The sequence below is a fragment of the Procambarus clarkii genome, chromosome 88 (genome assembly GCF_040958095.1).
Source record: "Procambarus clarkii isolate CNS0578487 chromosome 88, FALCON_Pclarkii_2.0, whole genome shotgun sequence".
Lineage (NCBI taxonomy): Eukaryota > Metazoa > Arthropoda > Malacostraca > Decapoda > Cambaridae > Procambarus > Procambarus clarkii.
In genome coordinates this window covers 21,840,004-21,862,733 of record NC_091237.1, presented here as the reverse complement: position 1 = coordinate 21,862,733, position 22,730 = coordinate 21,840,004, and the positions used below count along the sequence as shown (strand labels likewise).

General features: G+C 38.7%; 1 protein-coding gene and 1 long non-coding RNA gene across 15 annotated transcripts in view; one reads left to right on the top strand and one right to left on the bottom strand.

Moving 5' to 3' along the window:
- The window catches only part of LOC123745757 (phosphatidylcholine:ceramide cholinephosphotransferase 2), a 105,787-nt gene extending 87,742 nt beyond the window's left edge, over positions 1 to 18,045 (top strand). For 13 of the 14 annotated variants that reach the window (XM_045726602.2, XM_045726600.2, XM_045726607.2 and 10 more), the window contains 6 exons: positions 6,828 to 7,082; positions 8,623 to 8,753; positions 9,459 to 9,660; positions 10,473 to 10,747; positions 13,107 to 13,282; positions 14,311 to 18,045. In XM_045726602.2, the coding sequence (XP_045582558.1) occupies positions 6,828 to 7,082; positions 8,623 to 8,753; positions 9,459 to 9,660; positions 10,473 to 10,747; positions 13,107 to 13,282; positions 14,311 to 14,466 (1,195 nt within the window). In that variant the 3' untranslated portion in view covers positions 14,467 to 18,045. Of the gene's footprint in view, positions 1 to 4,321; positions 5,179 to 6,827; positions 7,083 to 8,622; positions 8,754 to 9,458; positions 9,661 to 10,472; positions 10,748 to 13,106; positions 13,283 to 14,310 lie in introns of those variants that run through there. The other variant, XM_069317699.1, reaches the window with a different exon arrangement.
- A 2,394-nt stretch (positions 18,046 to 20,439) lies between these two features.
- Positions 20,440 to 22,664, bottom strand: LOC138359028 (uncharacterized). Its single transcript, XR_011225744.1, has 2 exons — positions 22,514 to 22,664; positions 20,440 to 21,098 (listed from the first exon to the last, which is right to left on the bottom strand). It is a non-coding gene; the product is annotated as an uncharacterized lncRNA (long non-coding RNA).
- Positions 22,665 to 22,730: the final 66 nt, after the last annotated feature.

Here is a 22,730-nt window from a genome sequence, read left to right as displayed (position 1 = left end):
TTGAGGGATGGCGTAACCCACTGTCAACTATAGTGGGCGTCGTAATGTATCCTCCTTGCCGTGAATGACAGACGAACGAATAATATGCTTGGCACTCGGCCAGGTATTATGTTTTACGGCGGCAGGCTGCGTGACTGTCTTGTCCTTGAGCTCGGGAGGTGAGAGAGGAGCCTGGTTGCCACCAGTTGACAAGCGAGGAATGAGGATATAGTAGTTGTAAAGTTACAGTAATGTTGGCCAAATCATCGTTTTGGAACTAGCAGAGTTCAACAAACCACGTTGAAATGCCACGAGAAGCTGAAGAAATCTAGAGTGTTTAGGATAGGGTGTAGGGCGTGTGGCGGGCCCTGAAGTGTAGCGAGTGGGAATTAAGGTTAGCGTGGCTGAGGTGCCTCCTTGAAGTACTTGTTAAGAGACCATTGTGCATATTGATCAGATAACCGCCACTACTGCACTTGTGTCTGACTGCTTCTCATGTTATCGTGTGGTCACATTGTGGCCCAGTAGCACGACGGCCTGCTACACCCGGCTCTTGTGTTCCTCTGCATATTCAACTAGAGTTCATTCTAGAGGGACAATACGACACCTACTGGACGATAATCATCGTGGGTAATTTTCAATATTTCCTCATTTCAATTCCGGTCCTTTAGAATATAATTTTACTTGCGTTAACGGTATATTTTTCTTGGAGTGGGAATGAATTACACGAGACAAGCTCTGGACGCTGGTGCAATCTGCGTGACGGGAATGAGGTGATATTAAGGTTGACTGGGGACATGTAGACTAGTAGTGGTTACACGCAGGAACACATGAGGCCTGGGGTAATGAGATTAAAGGCGGAGGGGAAGGTGAGGGGTCATCACGAGGGGAAGGTGGGGGGGAGTATGTTGATCGTTAGGAGGGGGGCGTGGTGTGAGAGCAACAGGTGGTGAGGGTGGCGGCTGTGTCCTTCCCTCAATGGCCCTCACCACACCTCACCATACCTGAATCATCACCGCACTTTTTATCACCTACATTTACATAGGCTCTTCTCCGTCGCCCTCATGCTCTCCAACTTCCTGACGGCCCGAAGTACTTCCCAAATACAAGAGTGTATGACCTTCCTCCCTCTCACTCTCTCTTAGTGTGCCAGCTAGAGTGCAAACATCACTAGCAAGACTTGACTTAACTTTCAAGTATATACATCGTGTCAGCAAGGCGGACAGCCGTCAGCTTTAACAACTAGTACCATTTTTCCCATTTCTACAAGTTCCGGGTTCGATCCCGGGCGCCGGCAAGAAACAATGGGCAGAGTTTCTTTCACCCTATGCCCCTGTTACCTAGCAGTAAAAAAGGTACCTGGGTGTTAGTCAGCTGTCACGGGCTGCTTCCTGGGGATCGAGGACCGGGCCGCGGGGACGCTAAAGCCCCGAAATCATCTCAAGATAGGCGAAAGGAAATGTTCTCTCTGTCCTGCCACGGGAATAGAACCTGGGACGTTTCAGATGTGACCCGACTGCGCTGACCACTGTATCACTGTGGTCGATGGGGACGAGGGAAGGGTCGTCATTGCTCGGGGAGCACGACACGTTGTTATAATTATGTACTGTATAATCTAGTCATATTTAGATTAAGGAGCTTCATCTGTTGGTGATTTATACAACTCGTTCTCTTGTGGATGGAGTGAGCAGGTGTGGCAGTGAGACTAAAAGCTTAAGTGTATCATTAGAGCAGCGAGACTCATCTTGCCGAAACGTGTACCATCAAATTAGAATGATGAGAAAACAGTTTGATAGTAAATATAAACACATTAGATCATAAAGTTACTGAAATTTACACATCTGCAGCATTCTACATCAACATAGCCACGCTGAACACTGCTCATGTAACTTAGATCTGATTTAAAGTTGAATCATAATTCTTGTCAAGTTGATATGTCTTTGACAATAATTCATAAATTCCAAATATTCAGATGGGAATATCCTTACTCTGTTGTAGACCTCCTTCATCATTATATACAGCACACGTTCTGAAATTGTAGTTTCTGACAAGTTGATATTTCTGGAACACTTCGAGTGACCAATGATAAGCGAATGTCTGAGTAAAATGGGTGATAGGTGATTCCCTTCAGGCAAAATATATCATATCTTCAGCCACGTTATAGTAACTCATCGTCTGCACAGGATATAATTTAGTTAGTGGATTTCAAGTGTAAGTGTGAACATTAGACTAGGTATGAGATAGCATTGAGTGCGAAGATGGACTCTCAAGATAGGTTTTAAAAACTTCCTTCATTAAGAATTAAGCTTACCAAGGTCAGTATTTCCTAAGTGCTATAGTTAACAACCATACAAGCTTGTACAATTTGTAAATTACTTTAGACTAGGTATCAAGGTGCCTAAATTCACTTACGAATTTCCCAAATAGCATCAGAACAATTTACAAATGGGTCCTTTCAGGATATAATATGCCCAAAATGCATTTCAGGATGCTAGAATCTCTGCCCAGTTACTTTAGTTTAAAATTGAATAAGAAAAAGTTCAGCGAACTTAAAGTTCTACAGCACATACGTGGCAGGATTAACGCGAGGCTGTGTACAGTACGTAATAAAGTGTCATATATATGTATGAAATTGTTTTATGCCACTGTTAAAAGTGAAGATGTATGGTGAAGGGCGGGTGCTGCTGCTGGTCTGTGGGACGGTTGATTGATTGATTGATGAAGATTAAGCCATCCAAAAGGTGGCACGGGCATGAATAGCCCGTAAGTGGTGGCCCTTTTGAGCCATCACCAGTATCAATAAATGATACTGGAGATCTGTGGAGGTGCGACTGCACCCTACGTGACGGGAGATGTCTCCCGTGTGTGGGACGGTTGTTGTAGAATTGTATTTAAGCTGCAGATTGGCTGGATGAGGTGAAAGTTGGGAGAGTTAGCACAGCTGGCGACGCCAAGGATGTGTGTGTGTGTGTGTGTGTACTCGCCTAGTTGTGTTTGCGGGGGTTGAGCTCTGGCTCTTTGGTCCCGCCTCTCAACCGTCAATCAACAGGTGTACAGATTCCTGAGCCTATTGGGCTCTTATCATATCTACACTTGAAACTGTGTATGGAGTCAGCCTCCACCACATCACTTCCTAATGCATTCCATTTGTCAACTTATATGTGTGTGTGTGTGTGTGTGTGTGTGTGTGTGTGTGTGTGTGTGTGTGTGTGTGTGTGGTTAGCATTCGTGTTTACTGCTCTCATTTATTACTACACGCCAGCACCCGACCACTGACTCGCGCTACTCGGCGGGGCCCGGCTCGCGCTACTCGGCGGGGCCCGGCTCGCGCTAACCTGACACGCTACAATCATTGAACAAAGTTTCAATTTACGAAAATTGTCAGCATTTCTCTGGGTAGTCTATATATAAAGGAAGTGTATAGCTGGCTCTATCATTGTTATGGTCACCAGTACATTGACTTTATCACCTTAGGTTCACTTCTTGTCCCAAACTTGGCATGATTTCCACTCCTAGATCTCTCTTTTTTCATTGACAGAGGGCACCACCACCAGTCTGGTGTGTTCTCCCACCCTTTCTTTATCACTTTGCACTTGTTGGGATTGAATTCCACCGTCCAACTAGTTGGTGGAATGTTTACTTTATATATATTGATTTTTATATTTTATTATTGTAGTTCAGTTACTCTTGCATTATTTTGTAGTCTGGTCTCTTGATTTTCTAAGTCTTTTGACTCGGAGACGTTAACATGAACTAAGAGTACCTGTACACTTCTTCAGAAAGGTCTAATAAAGTATATGGAAAAACCTGTGCTTATAATTTCCATGGTTCAGGCTGTCCTGAAAGAGAAAAACCCAATTAGCATTGTTATTTACAAAAAGATTAAATAGATATACATCTTGGATATACAATACTGATATTGTATACTGAGGTGTACACAGTGACACCAGCCCGGCCTCCAGCCTTCACAGCCTCACTAAACTGATGGACTAAATTGGCTGAACCTAACAAGAGGCTCCACTAATAGAAAACGGGATACAGTATCACGTCTTTGTTCACTGTACATGTTTTTAGCCTTGGGGGATTTATACGTCAAAATTGGAGAGGATTTTTTTTTTTTTATTGTATACGGTTGCATGCACCCTGCCTGTACCTAGTTTTCTGTCTCCCAGACCATCCTCCAAAAATTATAGTACTGTACTGTACTTACAGAAACTATATTTAGTCAAAAGTACCAATATGTACTGTTGGCCCCCCCCCCCCAAAAAAAAAAAAAAAGTCCACATTTTGTATTGCCGGTATTGAATTAGTCCAAATTAGTCAGCAAATTGGAAATGTTACTAAAGAACCAAACCCAGCCTGTCCAAGCAATCAAAGGCCTAATATATATTATCTTAGGCCTAATGTAGTACATGTGTTATAGGCCTAACAATGCTTAAGTTCGATTTTTTTGCGACCACCACAAATTGAATAGTGCAAAACATGAACTTTGAGCCTAACAGTAATATTGATACTGTAGAATAGTTGCTATAAGTACTATGAGTTTAGGAGGCTGGGTTGAAATAAACCTACGGTGATTCTCCCACTCATGCGGACCCCACAGGATCTTGCCGATATGTACATGAAAGATACTGGAAAGTCAGGTTCCAAGTATGCTCAGTAAAATAACTTACCAAAGTGAAAGATATATTAGGAAATGCAGGATAGACACAGTAAGGAGTAGAGGTGCCATAGACACAGAAAACGGTATGAACATCAAAGGACCATGGCTCTTCAGCCTCCTCCAGCCAAATATAATTTTGCCGAAACACTAGTAGAGGTTTTTCAAGCGGTAACTTGGTAAGTTTCTACAGGAAGGATAAAATTAGCCGGACAATCTAAACAGGCTGGGGGAGGGAGATTTGTCAATGGCACTTTATCTCTTTTTTCACGAGAGCACTGTCCGAACATCAGAGGTCCATGGCTGTTCAACACCCACCCAGCAAGCACTATAAATGTTGCCAGTTAGTGCTGGAACAAAGGTGGATGTATTAAAGAGGCACTTAGACAAGTTCTTGCAAGAAGTGCTGGACCAACCAGGCCGTAGTGAATGTGGGCCTGTAGGCTGCTCAAAGCGGCAGCCTGTTGGACCAAGTTATTACAAGTCGAGCCTGGCTTCAGGCTGGGCTTGGGGAGTAGAACTCCCGATACCCTCTCCAGGTATGTTGTACTAAAGTACCTTATGCTAACCTACTAATGGACTTGCAAACAGAAAACGAGACATTGTCAATTTCACGAGCCGCTATAATTTTTCTAGCATGATAGTTTTTGGCCTAAATAGGTAAAAATACAACGTGCTATCAGGAGGACTGGTTGCGGCGGCCTTCGCTGCCCAGGGCAACAACAACTTGAGGTGTTGTGATCCATCATGTTATCAAAGAAGTTCAATAAAACCCATCCTCCTCAAATGATGGTACCTATATTTACTAATTGGTCAAAAGTACCATTATGTAGTGATTGTCCACCAGTAAGCCACTTTTTATTTGTCTGGGAAAAATGAAGCAAAAATCCAAACTTAAGTATTCCTAAGCCAAGTATAGTACATATGTACTGTACTATACATTAGGCTTAAGATAGCATTAGCCACATCTGTATTCTCTTGAGTGCAGGTGGGAGAGATACATAATAATTTATACGTGGAAAATATTAAAGGGGCTGGTCCCAAACCTGCACACAGAAATAACATCACATGAGACCAGAAGGCATGGCAGGATGTGCAGAATACCCCTGTTGAAGAGCAGAGGTACAACAGGTACTCTGAGAGAGAACTCTATCAACATCAGAGGCCCGAGACTGTTCAACATGCTTCCACTACATTTAAGGGGCATAACTGGCTGACCCCTCACAATGTTCGAGAGAGAGCTGGATAAGCACCTCCAAAAGATACCTGATCAACCAGCCTGTGATTCATACATCAGGCTGTGAGCAGCTGCATCAAACAGCCTGGTTGACCAGTCCAGCAACGAGGAGGCCTGGTCGACGACCGGACCGCGGGGACACTAAACCCCGGAAACACTTCAAGGTAACTCGCCACATCTAACAGCCTAGTTGACCGGACGACCAACCAGGAGGCCTAGTCGGGGACTGGGCTGCGGGGCCTTTGATCCCAGAACCTCCACAAGGTAGACACAAGATAGGTATTGTAGATACATATATGGCGTGATAATTTCTTGACCACGTGTAATTGATATGATAATTTTCTGACAGTGCGATTGGTGACTGGGTCTAGTGCAGAGTGCATGGGCAAGCTGTGTGTGGCTACTTCAATTTGAAGAAAAAACTAATTGATTAATATTTACTCTAGTTGTATGTAAAAACCTGTTTTTGCTGAACCTAGAACCATTATGTATTGAAACTCGATTACTTGTCTAAACCAATTTAAAACCTAATTTGTTGTTAGAGTACAATACGGTACTTTTCACCTGTTTTGGAAACTCGGAGGTTTGTATAGATTTTTGTTAAAATAAGTTATTCATTAAATTTGAGAAATTATTATTAATTTGTATCTTGAGGTTATCTTGAGATGATTTCGGGGCTTTTAGTGTCACCGCGGCCCGGTCCTCGACCAGGCCTCCACCCCTAGGAAGCAGCCCGTGACAGCTGACTAACTCCCAGGTACCTATTTACTGCTAGGTAACAGGGGCATTCAGGGTGAAAGAAACTTTGCCCATTGTTTCTGCCTCGTGCGGGAATTGAACCCGCGCCACAGAATTACGAGTCCTGCGCGCTATCCACCAGGCTACGAGGCCCCTTGTATACATTAAGGTATTAAACCAGTTTGTAACTAATAATTTAATTCTCCATTTCAGAATGGTGTTGGGAGGAGGAAGTGAAGGGGGCCGATATGGGTCTGTAGGAGAAAGCAGTGGGCTAGCTGAAGAAACTCAGCACTGTGCAGCCAGCACCAGCAGGAGTGCCACCAGCAGGAGTGGAACCAGCAGGAGTGGCACTAGCAGCAGTGCCAGCAGTGTGGTGGACGAGTCTGACCACTGTCATATGACCCACGACGTGTATCAGCGGCAACCTCTCTTGACCACTCATGATCCATATATTAACACAAATGGGTAAGAAGTTGCATTAGAGTACAGTACTGTCTAAAATCTCTTGCTCTCAAAAATTTGCTTTTATATTAATACCATATCTTCATGTATATCATCTATATCTATTAATTAGAACGTGTCTGAGGTTGGAGGCCAGACAGCCAAGGCAAATTCATCTGATTTTTAACAGGAATTGCTGTTGGGTGCATGCTAAATGTGGGTAGGTCGGGGTTGGCATAAATTTATGAGTGCCTCATGATATGGTGCCAATTCTACTCTCACGATGAATCTTGTAGTATCATTTTACAGTAATTTGACTTCTGAATTATTACTGAATAATTTTTTTGTTTGTGGGAGGCTCTTTTTGCGAAAATTGGTTCAGCAGCGCTATGTGCAGTTTTGCACCAAATACTCCATGGTAAACCATGGTAAATCTGGCAATGGAAATTTACTGTGGTTCCACCCCCCCCCCCCCCCCCCCCCACCACCACCACCATCTCCATCCTCTCGATACCCTAAGCATGTTTTTATTTTGCTTAATTGTTAATCCAACCCAGCTTCAATGCATTTTGCTTTCGTACCACCTGTGCATATAGGATAATAGGAATCTATAGGTAAAATAAGATGATGGATATTAAATTTTCTGTCAAACAAAACACACAGTATCGGTTAATCAAATAAAATAGTCTAAGCATAGTGAAAAGCTATGTACCTCGGCACACAGTCCCTGCACTACTGCTTTTCCTTGTTCTCATATTGGATATAGACAAAAATAAAAGTCACAGATTCATACCATCTTTTACAGATGACACAAATCAGCATGAAAATTACTTCTGTTGAAGACATTGAAAAACTACAAGCGGATATTAATAAAGGTTTCAACTGGGCAGCTGATTTCAATTGCTCTAACCAGTTGAATTAGAGCTGACACCAATGCATTCAGCATGGGTGGGAACTTAACCCTTTTAATAGCTTGGCCTCGCCTCACAGGTTAGGGATTTTGGCCTCGGAGAAGGCTGTGAGCTCTTGTCAGCATCCAGATATTTGTGGCATCAGTTTACACATTTGCACACCCCTCTTGCAAGAGATTCAACTTGGTGTACATTTGGGTATATTAGGTAACTGACTGTCTTGGCAGGCATGGAGCTTTCCCTTCACATAGCTCATCCTAAGCCTTACTGTATTGGTTTACAATGGACCAAGACCTGCCAGTTGATTTACTACACTGTCCCCAATTACTGCTTGGGAAATAGGGGTGGACAGGTAAGCATTGGTGGCCAGACAGCCATCAAACTGTCAAAAACTTCTTGCAAGGCAAGGGGAGAGCATACTACCATTGCCCCATAGGGCCTAAGCTTGTTTACTAGTGAATTGTCTTCACTGGGAATGGGAATGCTACTGCTTTAGTTTCTCCTTTGGTTGGTGTTTGATTCTGACCATTTGATACAGTCGAGCTTTAGCAAATTAGGTGCATACACACATTTGTAACCTTGCTCCGAGAATGGAAGTAGAACAAATTTCAAGAGATAATTTCCCTCCAAATAATGTTTCTTGTATTTTTCAGAGTTAGTAAAGAGGGAGTGAGTGGTGGGTTTTATGACAGCAGTGCTAGCAATGGGATGGTGAAAATCCCAATTCCAGCACCACACAGAGAAGAACCAAGATTTCCAAAAGAGAAGTTTAAAACATTTCTGGGTGAGTATTTACACTAGCATCCATGTCCAGGAATATTTTTCTGGTTTAAACATATTTTAGTGGTCAATGCTGAAGCAATGTTTTATAACTGCTTTAAATTTTAATAATTGTGCAATAACAATAAGTTACACTAGTCATCATTTTTAAAGTTTATAAAAGAAATTCCAAGAAAAAGAACTGCTTGCAAAATCTGTTTTATGAACTATAGCTCTGAACTTACTTGCTTAGCCTATAGGGAGTGAAATTTAGCTCCGTCTTGCCTTTCATTTATTTGGAACTCGGGCTTTTAAACCTTTTTTGTTCAATGTCCTATTTGCTCTTGAAGCTGTGGATGGATGTTGCTTCTAAATTGTATTTTTTATAGTTCATGCCACTTGACTGCTTTATTTACATTCCCACTTTTGTCAATGTTATTTTGTACTAGTATGTAGTCAAATGAGCCTTCCAAAAGCTGTGGTATACTGTATATACCTGTGTGCTGTTGGTTCCATGGATCAGTGTTCCCGCGGCCCAGTCTCTTGCCGGGCCTTCTGCCCCCATGATTTTTGTAGCAGTTTCATATTTAGTATAAAGTAAACTACTAAATAGTACATCAAAGATGGATGGGAAAACTTCCACAGGCCAATTATGCTCAATATGGAGAGAATATCGACTTTAGTGACTATATATAAATTGTGTTATAGCTCATTTTTTTTTATTTTTCAGCATTCCTGTTCTTGTGTTCCAACTGGATATTTACTACTGCTTCATTAGCACTTACACATGAAAAAGTGCCTAATTCTCCACCCCTGCCAGATGTTACACTAGATGCCATCACTGCACAAGATTGGGGCCTCAATGTCTCCGAGATAATCATAATAATCTCCGTTTACTTGTGTGTTATGGTTGTATTATTCCACAAGCACAGGTCAGTATCTGAAATTGACATTAGAAATGACTAAAGTGTAGTTGATTTCATAATATTACAGTATTTAAAACTAGAGGTATCATCAATGAAGATTTTGGCATTGTTTATGCAAGTTAATGTAAAGAACAGACCAGGAAAGCTAGCACAGTATCATGCACCCCTATGTTTTGCTCTTCTGTTATTATTTTTACAGTGCTAGATAATTTTCTATGCATTGTACTGTACATGCATACACATTCTCTGGATATACTGCATGCATGCAATTGTAATATGGGCCTATTTTATTTGTATAAATAAATAGGCCCATATAAATTGTCATCCACACTTCTGTGGAAACTTAAGACAACTCAATAGTTCGGTCGATAGAGCTTCGGCCTCACACACGTGGGGTCCAGGGTTCGAGTCTCCTAGAGCCCAGGTGAATGGAAACAGGCCCATATTTATGGGCCTGTTTATTTTATACTGATACTGGCACATTATGCTGCTTATAAATAAAATTGCCAAAATAACAGCACTGAAGACAGGTTATTTGTGATAAAGTACACTAAGATTGGTACCATATATACCTTAAAAGAATAAAAATCTACAGAAATAGAAAACCAGATGTATAGAAGAGAAAAACCATACTTTAGTTATAGTTTAATATAAATTAACAATACTTTAGTTAATGTTTGATATCAATACAGTATACTGTATAAAACTTTTTTAAAATTTGGATAGGTTGAAGTCTAATTAGCTTTCTCTACTGAGATTGCACAGTATTGTACATTGCAAAAATATGCAAAAGATGTTAATGGATTTTTTATTTTCAGATGGATTCTCTTCCGTCGTATCTTCCTAATGATGGGTTTGCTGTATTTTTACCGTTCTATCACAATGTATGTGACGGTTCTTCCTGTTGCCAACCCTAACTACTATTGCTCTCCAAAAGCTAATTACACCAGCCCATTATTGGTAGCCAAAAGAATGATTCAGCTACTCTCGGGCTTCGGTTTGTCAATCAACGGTCAACATACGTTCTGTGGGGATTATATTTATTCTGGTCACACCGTCTGCCTTGTTTTGGCATACCTTGTAGTAAGAGAATGTAAGTTCAAAATTACACTTTAAGGAGCTAGTAGTGTGGTTTTGTGAAATTAACATAATTTGTAATATTTGTTTCATGCCTTGTATGTTAAATAAGTGTTCAATTATACAAATATTTTAGTTATTTAATATTTTTAAAAACTTTTAAAACCTTTCTATTTATTAAGAATTATTATTCATGTTCTTTCAATGAACTCCTTGCAAATGATTATTCCTCCTGGGAACATATAACCTGTTTTCCACTAGCAATGCACAACTTGAAGGTGGGGAGAGAACCTTCTCCATTGCTATGCTTATCGCAACTATTCCAATAGAACTTAGAATAGAAGTTTTCTTCCTTCCTTTGTGAATACTGTAATTGTAAATTAATAGATTTTCTGATGTCTTTCTCAGAATTATGTACAAGGTACCTTGTACCTTGAAGAACTCGACTGATAATCTGGACAGTGTCTATATACACTTCTTAGGTTACCACCCCAGAGTTGGTAGTTAAACTTGTCTGTTAAAATTCAAAATACTGTATTTTGTGAAAGTGAGCCATCAGTGACATCACTTGGGTGTAGATGAAGACACGTTGCATTTCATAGTAAAGTTTTGTCCAGTTGCTGGTAAATCATTTGATGGTCTGTGTTCTAGGTTGTAAAATATACAAATGGCTAGTTAACAGACTGTAGAAGAGAAGGAAGAACTAGTCAGTAAGTCATGGGTGAAAAGGCTGGATCTCTGAATTAAGCTTTGAGGTGGTTGATTTTAAGAATTGACTGGACCTTGGAATCACGGTTTCATTGCATGGGTTTTGGCCACCTGGCAATAGTGGCTGCAACAGTAGCATCAGGAGGGTACATATCCTGTGCTGTAAATAACTTGGAAATGTCACATGATCATGGGTAGTAGTTAGGTGTTAATATGCTTCTAGGGGGTTGATATTAATTATCTACTGGCAGTAGTCTTATTTCATTCTTATACACCCATTATGAATGTGCTAGTTTGCTTTTTTAGGCAATTCTGTGTCAGTTTGATTAATGAGCATCTGTGAAATAATTTGATTTGTGGTAAAACACCACAGCCATTTGAGCCATTACAGAGCAGTGGCAATATGCTCCATACATCTTGCTTCATTTTGTCAGATTGGCTGTTGATAGAATTGTCATGAGGGATTACAGTAGCTACTTTGTTAGTAAAACAAGTTTCTTGCTATGCCCTACTAAAAGAAAGGATGCAACAAGGTAAAGTTTAATAGAAGAGTAAACACTGATTTTACAGGGATTGTAACCATATTCCTGGTTGTTTGCATGAGGTGCCAAGGCATGGGCATGTGGACATACCTTGAGGTTACCTTGAGGGTTTTCCGGGGCTTAGTGTCCCCGCGGCCCGGTCGTCGACCAGGCCTCCTGGTTGCTGGACTGATCAACCAGGCTGTTGGACGCGGCTGCTCGCAGCCTGACGTATGAGTCACAGCCTGGTTGATCAGGTATCCTTTGGAGTGGAACATAGTGGAACAACTGTCTTCAAATCCTGCATAGTGGGAAAGGCAAATTCTTCTCGTGTCCTTTCTAGCGGTTGGTTGGGATTGCATTAAACCCATCTGCCCCTCTCTGAGCATTGTACATGTGAAGGAGACAAATACAGGGTACCCATTTAGGTCATCAGACCACCCACCAGAGGTGTCACCCTCGGAGGTTGGTTGTCTGGGCTGGGGCGAGAAGGAGAGAGAGATCTTTGCACTGGTGTGGAAGAATGTACAGTGCAGTAGGAATCCTGTTAGAAAAGGGTAGCAAGGCTTGGGATGATGCACCCATTCTAGCATTGGCCAGCACTTGACCTCTCTTGTTGCCCCCAGTAGGTAGTATCCCTTGACTTTGGTGCCAAACTTTTGAAAGGCTCTAGTCCTGGCTATATCTAGGTGACAGATTTGATTCATTGTTTAAGAGGTATCCATTATATGGAGGCTCAGATTTTGGAGGGAGCATTGTATTACAGATGATATCTCTGCAATGTTAGGAAAAAAATTCAAGGGTTATAAATTGGATTGTAGAAGGGTTTGCCAATGGTGCAAGAAATTGTTTTCAAATAATTGCTTGGTAAACCTCTGTCAATTGGTAGAGCAAACATTATCTCAACTTTACTTATTTCTATCATAGAAATAAAGAATGCTAGGGTGTTAACTTTCCAACTTTAGTTCATATCAAAATATAAATCAGGTTTTGCCATTTTATATCTGCAAAACTACATGGCAGTCAACATTCCTGTGAACTGTAATCATCAGACACTCTCATAAGTGAAATAATATTTAACCACATGTAGGTTAATAGTTCTGTTCTCCTTATGTGTGTCAACACGTGCCCGTTTTCCCCCATCAGATACTCCAAGGCGGTGGTGGTTGCTGCATTGGTGTTTTGCTCTTCTGGCAGTGACTGGCGTGGTAATGGTGCTCCTGGCCCGGGGACACTACACTGTTGACTGTCTTATAGCTTATTACATCACTACTCGACTATTTTACATGTACCACACTATGGCCAATAATGCAAATCTCAAGGTAAGATGTCGATATTGCTAATACTGTATACTTAAGTCTTTGGTTATAAAATATTATTGTAAATGTCACTGCATGTATTCCACATTTTACTTCCCTATAATGAATAATTTGTTGGACTCTATTTAAATCCAAAAGGATTTTAATTAATTTACAAGAGGTTAAAAAAAGAATTGATTGTGATCTTAATGACAGGCAGCTGACAGGCAATTTTTTTTCCTTATTGGGCATAATTTGTGTATTAATGTTTTAATTAATTTTTGTTTATCAAATTTGTAAGCCACCATAACTGGTCTTGAACAAACTCAACCCCTTTGGTCTGTTTTGGGGCAAATTCTACAGCCCCTGGTCTCTTTAGAAAACAAATATGAAGATTTAATAAATTCCAAACTTGTTCAATACTCCAATTCATCCAACTACATGATTAAGTTGGTTAGCAAAGAAAATTGTTGGGTGTACATATATAGATTTTATTTTTTATTTTTATGACAAGCCCCAACACACAAATACACTAGGAAATGGAATGCACTAGGTGATGTGGTGGAGGCTGATGCCATACACAGTTTCAAATGTAGATTTGGATGCCATACAGTTTCAAATGGGAGCCGGTCGGCCGAGCGGACAGCACACTGGACTTGTGATCCTGTGGTCCTGGGTTTGATCCCAGGCGCCGGCGAGAAACAATGGGCAGAGTTTCTTTCACCCTATGCCCCTGTTATCTAGCAGTAAAATAGGTACCTGGTTGTTAGTCAGCTGTCACGGGCTGTTTCCTGGGGGTGGAGGCCTGGTCGAGGACCGGGCCGCGGGGACACTAAAAGCCCCGAAATCATCTCAAGATAACCTCAAGATAGATATGATAGAAACCAGTAGGCTCGGGAATCTGTACATCAGTTGATTGACGGTTGACAGGCAGGTACCAAAGAGCCCGAGCTCAACCCCCACAAGCACAATTAGGCAAGTACACTGTCAGTATTGTATATTATAACAAAATTGCATTTGTATTTGTAACTTTCAAGGTTTTTAATTTGCAGGAAGGTGGTCCAAACAACTTCTTTGAGAGGTTATGGTGGTATCCTCTCTTCGCACGGTTTGAACGCAACGTGCAAGGTGTTGTCCCGAGGCATTACGAGTGGCCATTGCCGTGGCCAAGGAGATGGAGCAGCAAGAGCCCTCAGAGAACCTCCTAGTTAATGACTATACTGGCTTCTGTCAATCAGAAATGCATTAAGAGTGAAACACTTAATATAGACACAGCCTCATGATAGTCAGTTTGTATGTGCTGTTTTTTGTATGATTATTTTTAACCTGAATCCATGGCACTTTGGAGATTTGAAACTTGGACAACTGTGAATGTGATTAGTGAACTTCAGTAAAGTTGGTAATACTACCTTCAGGAAGTGGTATTACTATGGTACATAAACTTTATTTAATTGGAGATAAGGCAATTTTAATGAACTTAAAGCACATTAATGAGTCATTGCTTTTGGAACTTTATTCATGTGGATGGTATGGTTATTGCAAGGTTTTCTTAAGAGGTTAGAAAAAAATATATATAACCTTACTCATTGATTAGTTGTTTTTTAAATTTGAGAAATTGTATAATTTGTTAGAATTAAGTATATATGAATATGAAAAGCAGATGGAGTGCATTTAGAAAAAGCAATGCCATTTGACTTGATTAAGGTCACGTGTTACTTTCTGATAATGTACTAGTGTGTCACCATCTGAAAATATTTTTTAACCAATATCCGATGATTTTTTATTTATATATTCAGTGCTAGAATAACACTGGTATTGGCCACATAAAATTAATTTAATACCAATCATGATATATACCATTTCAACATTTCACATTTTTAAAAGTATCTGTCACCAGTTGTTACATTCACCTTGCAGCTGCTGAAGTAATGCAAGTGTATTTGATGATGAGTGGGACTTGCCAGTCATTCTGAGTGTATCTTCAGATCACAGTTTTTCGTGTTGTCCTTCTTAGTGCCAGTCCACCCGAGGTCACGGTATACAAGATGTAGCATTCATCTTTTGCAAATTAGGTATTTTTAGTAATGTAAGTTGTGGTAAAAAATTTATTTAGAGGCAATTTACTAGCCTTGTATATAAGCAACAGGAAAGGAGTCGATATAGATCAATCGTGATTGGACAAAAATTGCATAAGGCAGTGTTCTCTCAAATTGAGAGATTTTGATATAATTCTTTTTAACCATTTTGTGTAAATATTCGTATGGTAATTTGGATTTTTTAAGTACACAGAATTTTATATAAGCATGCACCAGTTAGGTCATTGTACAGCAATGATTCTAAGTCTTTAAACAAGTTTGAAATGTGAAATATTTCTGTACAGTATATGTATAATATATATATATGTCTGTGCTTGACTAAGGCAATTTAGTGGCTGGTGAATATTCCTCCTGTGTACTGTGACTGATTTAATGTGATATTGAATACTCACTACATCTCACCATATTGTGTGATGAGCAGTGTAGGTTTTAAACAAAACCTGTGTAAGTTATTTGGCTTGAATAGCTTTTTTGTTTGTATATTTGAACAGTAATTGTACAAAGTATATATCAAGTTAAGCTTACTCTTATGCAAGTTTGCCTTGTGGACTATATTTTTGGAAAAAGTGTCCAATTTATCTTTTCAATATGTATTTGTGTGTGTGTGTGTGTGTGTGTGTGTGTGTGTGTGCGTGCATGGGTGTGTAGGAGGGACGGGTGTTAGGGTGTGCAGATCACACTACCCTTTAGTGGTAAGGTTGGAATTTCCAACTTCACTAATTGAAGCATCTTCATTTGACAATAGTTAACATACAATACAAATCCAGTTTCATATTGAATTGTCAGGGAATTTAATATTTTTTCTTTATTTTATAGACAAGAATAGATGAATGAAGTCTTAAGTCAGGTAGTGCCTTGACATTCTTACTTATAGGACTTGCTATATTGCTTCCACAATATAGCAGAAATATAAATAAATTTTTCTCGGCTATGTTTCGTGTAAACTGTTTAGATATGTTGGTATTTGGAATACTTTTTTGAAAGCAACGGTGCTACATTTTAAATAGGATAATTTTTTCACGTTTTAATTATTTTCCCTCGAAGCTTATTGCCAGGGCAGGATGAACGTACGTTTTACACAACTGATCGCGATTTTTGTTATTTTGAAGTTTTATTTAAATAAAAATCACACATTTTATTAATATATAAAAATACAGTACGTGGTATATTTATATTTTAATAATTACCCGATACTGTATATTTATTTTATGTAATTTCTGGAGTATCTTTTAGATGAAATGTAAGGATAGTGGGAGGGATGCAAAGATCTCCAGTCCTGCTTGTACAGGAAAGATTATTCTAAATCTTGATTACATTATCAGTAATATGGCTCCTTGTATTCCAGCACAGTATGTATTGAGAATGTGCATAATCATTGTGTTGTGTAAACCTGTAACTACATAAGTGTAGTTACAGGATGAGAGCTACGCCCGTGGTGTCCCGTCTTCTCGGCACTCTGTCATATAACGCTTTGAAACTACTTACAGTTTTAGCCTCCATCATCATCTTGCCTAACTTGTTCCAACCGTCTACCACTCTGTTTGCAAAAGTGAATTGTCTTATATTTCTTTGGCATCTTTGTTTAGTTAGTTTAAATCTATGACCTGTTGTTCTTGAAGTTCCAGGTCTCGGGAAATCTTCCCTATCAATTCCTGTTACTATTTTGTATGTAGTGATCATATCTCCTCTTTTCTTCTACTAGTTTTGACATATTTAATGCCTCTAACCTTTCCTCGTAGCTCTTGCCCTCAGTTCTGGGAGCCACTGCGTAGCATGTCTTTGCAATGTCCGTGTTGGGCTAGTAATGTTAACAAGTAATTCAATGATGGATCTCTGTTAATTTCATAATGAATCTCTTAATTTAAGTGGATAAATTTAACTTCAGTGATTTTTGGCATAATTATCAATATACTGTTCCTAACTTTGCTAGTCTTCCAGTGATGACACTTGTCAACGGTTAGAAATGATTGTACATCACTGCTAGTGCTTTTAATGGTTAAATTCTTGCAGTGCTTTGCTAAGGCATTGCTGTGTAGAATTCTTTGGGGAGACAACTGATGGACTAAAAATAGTCAGCAGACATGAGTATGAACTTTGTAGTACATTTCTCATGGTTGTGCCTATATGTTTCTACGATGGATGCATCGTGTACTTCCATATTCAACACTTGCTATAATTTTGTATGGTTTTAGTGAATTATTTGAAACAAAATGCCACTTAATTTAATTTTATGGTCTGCCAACTACTTAGTTGTACAGTATATGGTAATTTCAATATTTTGGTGTTTATTGGGGAAAGTCTTCCAGTGATGTATATCATTAATTCATGTTCAATATTTTTTGTAGGAAATTGTATGTCATGGCAAATTTTTAGTTAACATTTAGCCTTTTAGGTTACTACAAACAATACTTGTCCTGAAATATTTGATTACTGCTGTTTGGGTTAGATTTACCTACTTCTATGAGACATTTCTGAAAGTGGAAAGGTCACTAATACGTTCTGATGTATTTTCTGGAGAATTATGAAAGCGTGAGTCAACAAATGAATTTTTTATTATTTGTATGTTTGGTGATACATAAATGTAGTTGAATGTGATTTGTTTGAAGCAATCTTCCATATACAGTACATGTGCTAAGTCTTATGCACTCATTATGGACATGTCATTACAATTAATAATAAAATGCATTCACATTTTTTACTTACCTTACCCTAACCTGTTGGCCAGTGGCCACAATGTCCAAAAGAATTGCCAAATAAACTTAAACTTTGAACCAATGCCACTCTTGGATATTGTAGCCCTATCATAAATAAATGTACTGACTACAAAGGGAGCCCCAAAACAACCAGTATCAGTCTTAGAAGTATTACAACCATGACTTCATATCGGTTGGAAAATTCATCATCGATGACATCCACATTATTTATACTCCTACACCATTAGAGTAGGGAGAAGTCAAATTGGAAGATTGCAAATTGCTATACTATGAATTTGATACTTTAAAATGAATGAAATATTGGCAGATTAGTCAGTTGGAATCGTGAATCATTTTTGCATGTGTAGAATGGATTAATTCAATTTACATTTCTTATGGAAATGTCTATATGAATGTTACTACTGCTTGGCTTAGACTGTTATAAATCTCTGGGAATTCTCATTACTGTATCTGCTGATGTAAACCGTGTCACAATGTGATGGAGTGCAAAATGACAATGCGAATTCTGAAAATTCTATAAATGTTCCAAAGATGTCTTTCCATTGCTGCCCACAAGATGAGTATGGGGTGCATAAGAACTAAACTAAACAGCCCTCTAGTATTTTCCATGTAATCACTTAGCAAACTGAATATTTGGCTAACTGTAGGTAGTAAAAGATATCTGGTAGCAGATCATTTTGAATGAAATATTTACAAATCTTTTGGAACATTTTTAATAGAATCATCTCCGAATTCTCGTGTCTTTTTGCACTCCATCAGTGACAGGGTGTGCGAATAATTTTGTTGACGCAGTTTACATTGGCAGATAACGAAAATTCCCAAAACAGCAAGCCTAGAAGTGTGCTGATTTTGTTGAATGATCCAGAGATGTGGCTCCTCTTGCACAATAGTACTAGTATGATAGATGAAATTACTGGTGTCTTTCACTTTGATCTACAAGATTTTGTTGAAGTTCTTAGTGTACTATTGCTCTGCTTATTGACAATCCAAGTTTATACTCAATTTCTCCTTTAAAGGCAGATTCTTTGGCCAACTCAGCTATCATGCCTTTAGAGGCCAACTTGAAATGAACTTGCCATTAATAATTGTGTCTAGCTTTAGACACTGGCAGGGTAATGTGAAAAATTACCAAAGCAATCAATTTATTGAGACCTTGAGACCAAGCATAGAGGATAGCACGGAGCCCTTGTGGGACTGAGCACAGCAGACATGGTGACCTTGTGGGACAGCACAGGATGGCACAGACCACAAGGTGAGTTATTACTGTTAACATTTAGGCAAGTGTTATCACATTTTAATTTAAATCTTCCAATTACTGGCTAGTCTTAAAACAAGGATAATGCTGGTATTGTTACACAGGAAAGAGGGTCATACAAAAGACTATTGGTCTAAGCTGTAGCACAGATTGTAACCACCGTTTTAATGTACAAATGTAAATTTTCTATTGTGCACCGCCACAAAGGCAGGGATGGGTTTGTCACGTACAATTATGTTTGGTAGACAGTTTAGAGAGTTTCATTTATTTTGTTGGCAGTGTCAGACATTGAGAACTTAGAGCAGAGCCATGCAGGAGAGCGTGGCAGCTCGATGGGGCATCTCTAGTTTCTAAACTATGGGGAACGAGAGCATTGTAGTTCGATGCAGTCTTAGTCTGCTCTGTCAAGGTTTTAGCCTCTTTGGGTCGATTAGAATTCTACATGCCAAGTGCTACATTTGAGTGAAGAGGTGTAACTAGCATCTATACCAAAGTTAACCGAATCACTAGAGATTGTACCATTTGCTATGGGGTTCTCTAATGCTTACTGTATTATTGGACTACCTTATCTTCCTCTCATAGGATGGGAGAAATGTTACCTGTAATTAGGGAAAATATAGCTCCCAATTATTACTAAAGAGTCAAGGTAATGTGAGGTTGGAGCGAGTATCTTACTCTCCAGGTTCATACTAAATGCAGCTTAAAATTAAATAAGATTCTTTAAAAGATAAATTATGATTTCTAGTATGTACTAGATTCAATGAAATAGTGGTATAATAGGCCAGGTCTAAAATCTTAGAGGGAACAACCCTTCACCTAGTGAAACACAGCAAGTACAACATGGCAAAACAGACATGGTCTAACAGTATGGCCATACTTTTAGACCATAGGAAGTTAGTAAACAACCTAGCCCATTAGGCAGTGTCCCAATACCCTAAAATTATTTCAAAGTACTTTTTTAAATTAGAATTTATCCCCCCCCCCCCCCCCCCCTCCCAATGAAATAAATTTAATAGTGTTCGACAATGACATCTGGAGACATGACCGAATTAGTAGCAGCAATTCCTAAATATTTTACCTTTCCTAGTTACAGGATTAACCAGGTATATAAAGTAGTTTCCATTAACAAATTTATTAAAATATGTTTATACAGTGATCTGTAGTAATTACACTACAGAAGTTAAAGTTGTGGTAAACTTATGTTTATGGATGCCATCACTGAAGATGAAAGCGGTAGCGGTAAAATACCGAGTACCAAGGATTATCGGCAAGTATAAGATGGGGACTAATGCCTAATCTATTCTCACCGACAGGCTCTACTACCCCTTACTGAATTTCATGCAGATCTTGTTGGCTGAAAGTGCATAACATTCATCAATTTAGTGGTAAGAACGTTTTACATATACTTCACATAAAGCCCTGTACATCACATTCTAAGCACCAATATTCTGGTTGCATCCATTTTGAACGAGCCCCATGAATTTAATCATTGTTAAAGCTACCAATTTTCTTAAACCTATGTACTTTGAGTCCATCTATTAGACAGGTACTACAGCAGAGCTCTTGTCAGGAAAGCTGAAGGAGTGCCTGGTCCCCTTCCTCCATGTGGTAGGATTTTAAACAGCATTAATTCAGTGGAACCCTGTAACAGTAGGAGTCAAGTCTTTAAAATTTTACATTTGATGCAGTTAAAACATTCAATTCAGCTCAAAGTTCAGTTGAATTTGGCAGAGTATAAGACTTTAGGCATGCTTTGATGTAATCTTCATTGGCACCTGAAAAAAAAAAAGCCAAATTAATAACTTTGGCAAAGTTAGGAACATTTAAAAACATTTAAAAAGTTGGTGTACAGTACTTTACAAGTTTAGTGAACCGTTTAATTTAGAAAACAAGATGCATTTAAAATATTTAAGCTACATTCTAGTAGAATTTCAAATATTTAAGCAATACTAATCTAGTAAAAAACTTTTTTACTAGTCATTTCAAAATTTAATTGCATTGAAAGATTCTGGTCCACAACTACAATAACTTGGCAGTTACAAACATTTACATTAATATCTACTGTATATTTAAGCAGCATTGTAGAGTATCTGCCCATGATACTGTATAGATAATCATAAAATTATCTTTACCAGTTACGGTACACTTTATATAACTATTCACATTATAGTTTACCATCACTCAATATTCTGTAATTTAAGCAAAATCTTCCAACTTTATTTCTAGAATCTTGGAATAAATTTTAAAAACTTAAATTTCATACTTTAATTACATCTGCCAGTCAATATGTTGCACTTTATTGTAGGAAACAAAGTACTGTATTGTGGTATATTTAGAACCATTTACTGTAGTTTTACTTTACATTATGAACATTACTTTTCACCCAACCCTTTAAGTACAGGTACTATGATTTATGAAAAAGCAATTTATAAATAGATTAATGTTAAAAGTTAAGCAAACTTAAGATTTAAAGAAGTAAAGAAACTTTATACAAATACCCAAGTTAATAGTTTAAAAAGCAAGTGCCCTACATTACAAGATTAAAAAATTAATGCTATGTGCTATTCAAAGAAAAATTCCTGCAAGGAATTAACTTAAGGATATAGTACCACGTCGCCTAGAAAGTTAACTTTTCTAATCCCAGGCTCTTTTACAAATTAATCTGTCAACTTAGAATTTGTCCAAATACTTTAGACAAGTCTAAAAGTAATTTTACCCGCAATTTCACTTTTGACCCACCATTTTTTTATGAGAGATTGGGACGGACCCAGTCAAAAGCACTTTTAGTATGAAACTAGGAACGTCATTTTAAGAGAACTGTACTAGTCATACATTGAATCTGGGAAATACCCGCCTCAATACTAAAACCAACCGATTAAATATAAAAAACTAATTGATCCATTTCCCTCTAGCAATAGAGACTATAGATTTAAATACAAACCATTTGTCATTGGTTGAAACAGTAACTAGGGTATATGGCATGTACTAGCTCTAAAATTTCAATATTATGTTCTCATTATGAAAGTACTCATACCTGAATAAGCATTTTTAGCAGTACAGTATTTCCAAGATTAAAACTACCAATTCTCGCCCCTTTTCACCAAATCATACTTAATAGTACTTTTAACTTTTACAGTATTACAACTATACAGCATAAATAAAGAATCTCCAAAACATTTACTGAACTTACAGATAACACGATACAGCTATTAATCCATCGCTCCACAGCACCACTCTCTGCGGCTCACAAACCACTACAGCCAAGTGTCACAACACGTGGCCACACATCACCTTGTTGGCCAGGAACAGAAAGACTGTCAACTGGCCGTGACAGCCACATATGTATGAGCCAGTAGGGCATGTCAATTAGTAGTCTGCTGTCAAAACATAGATGGCGCTGACAACAT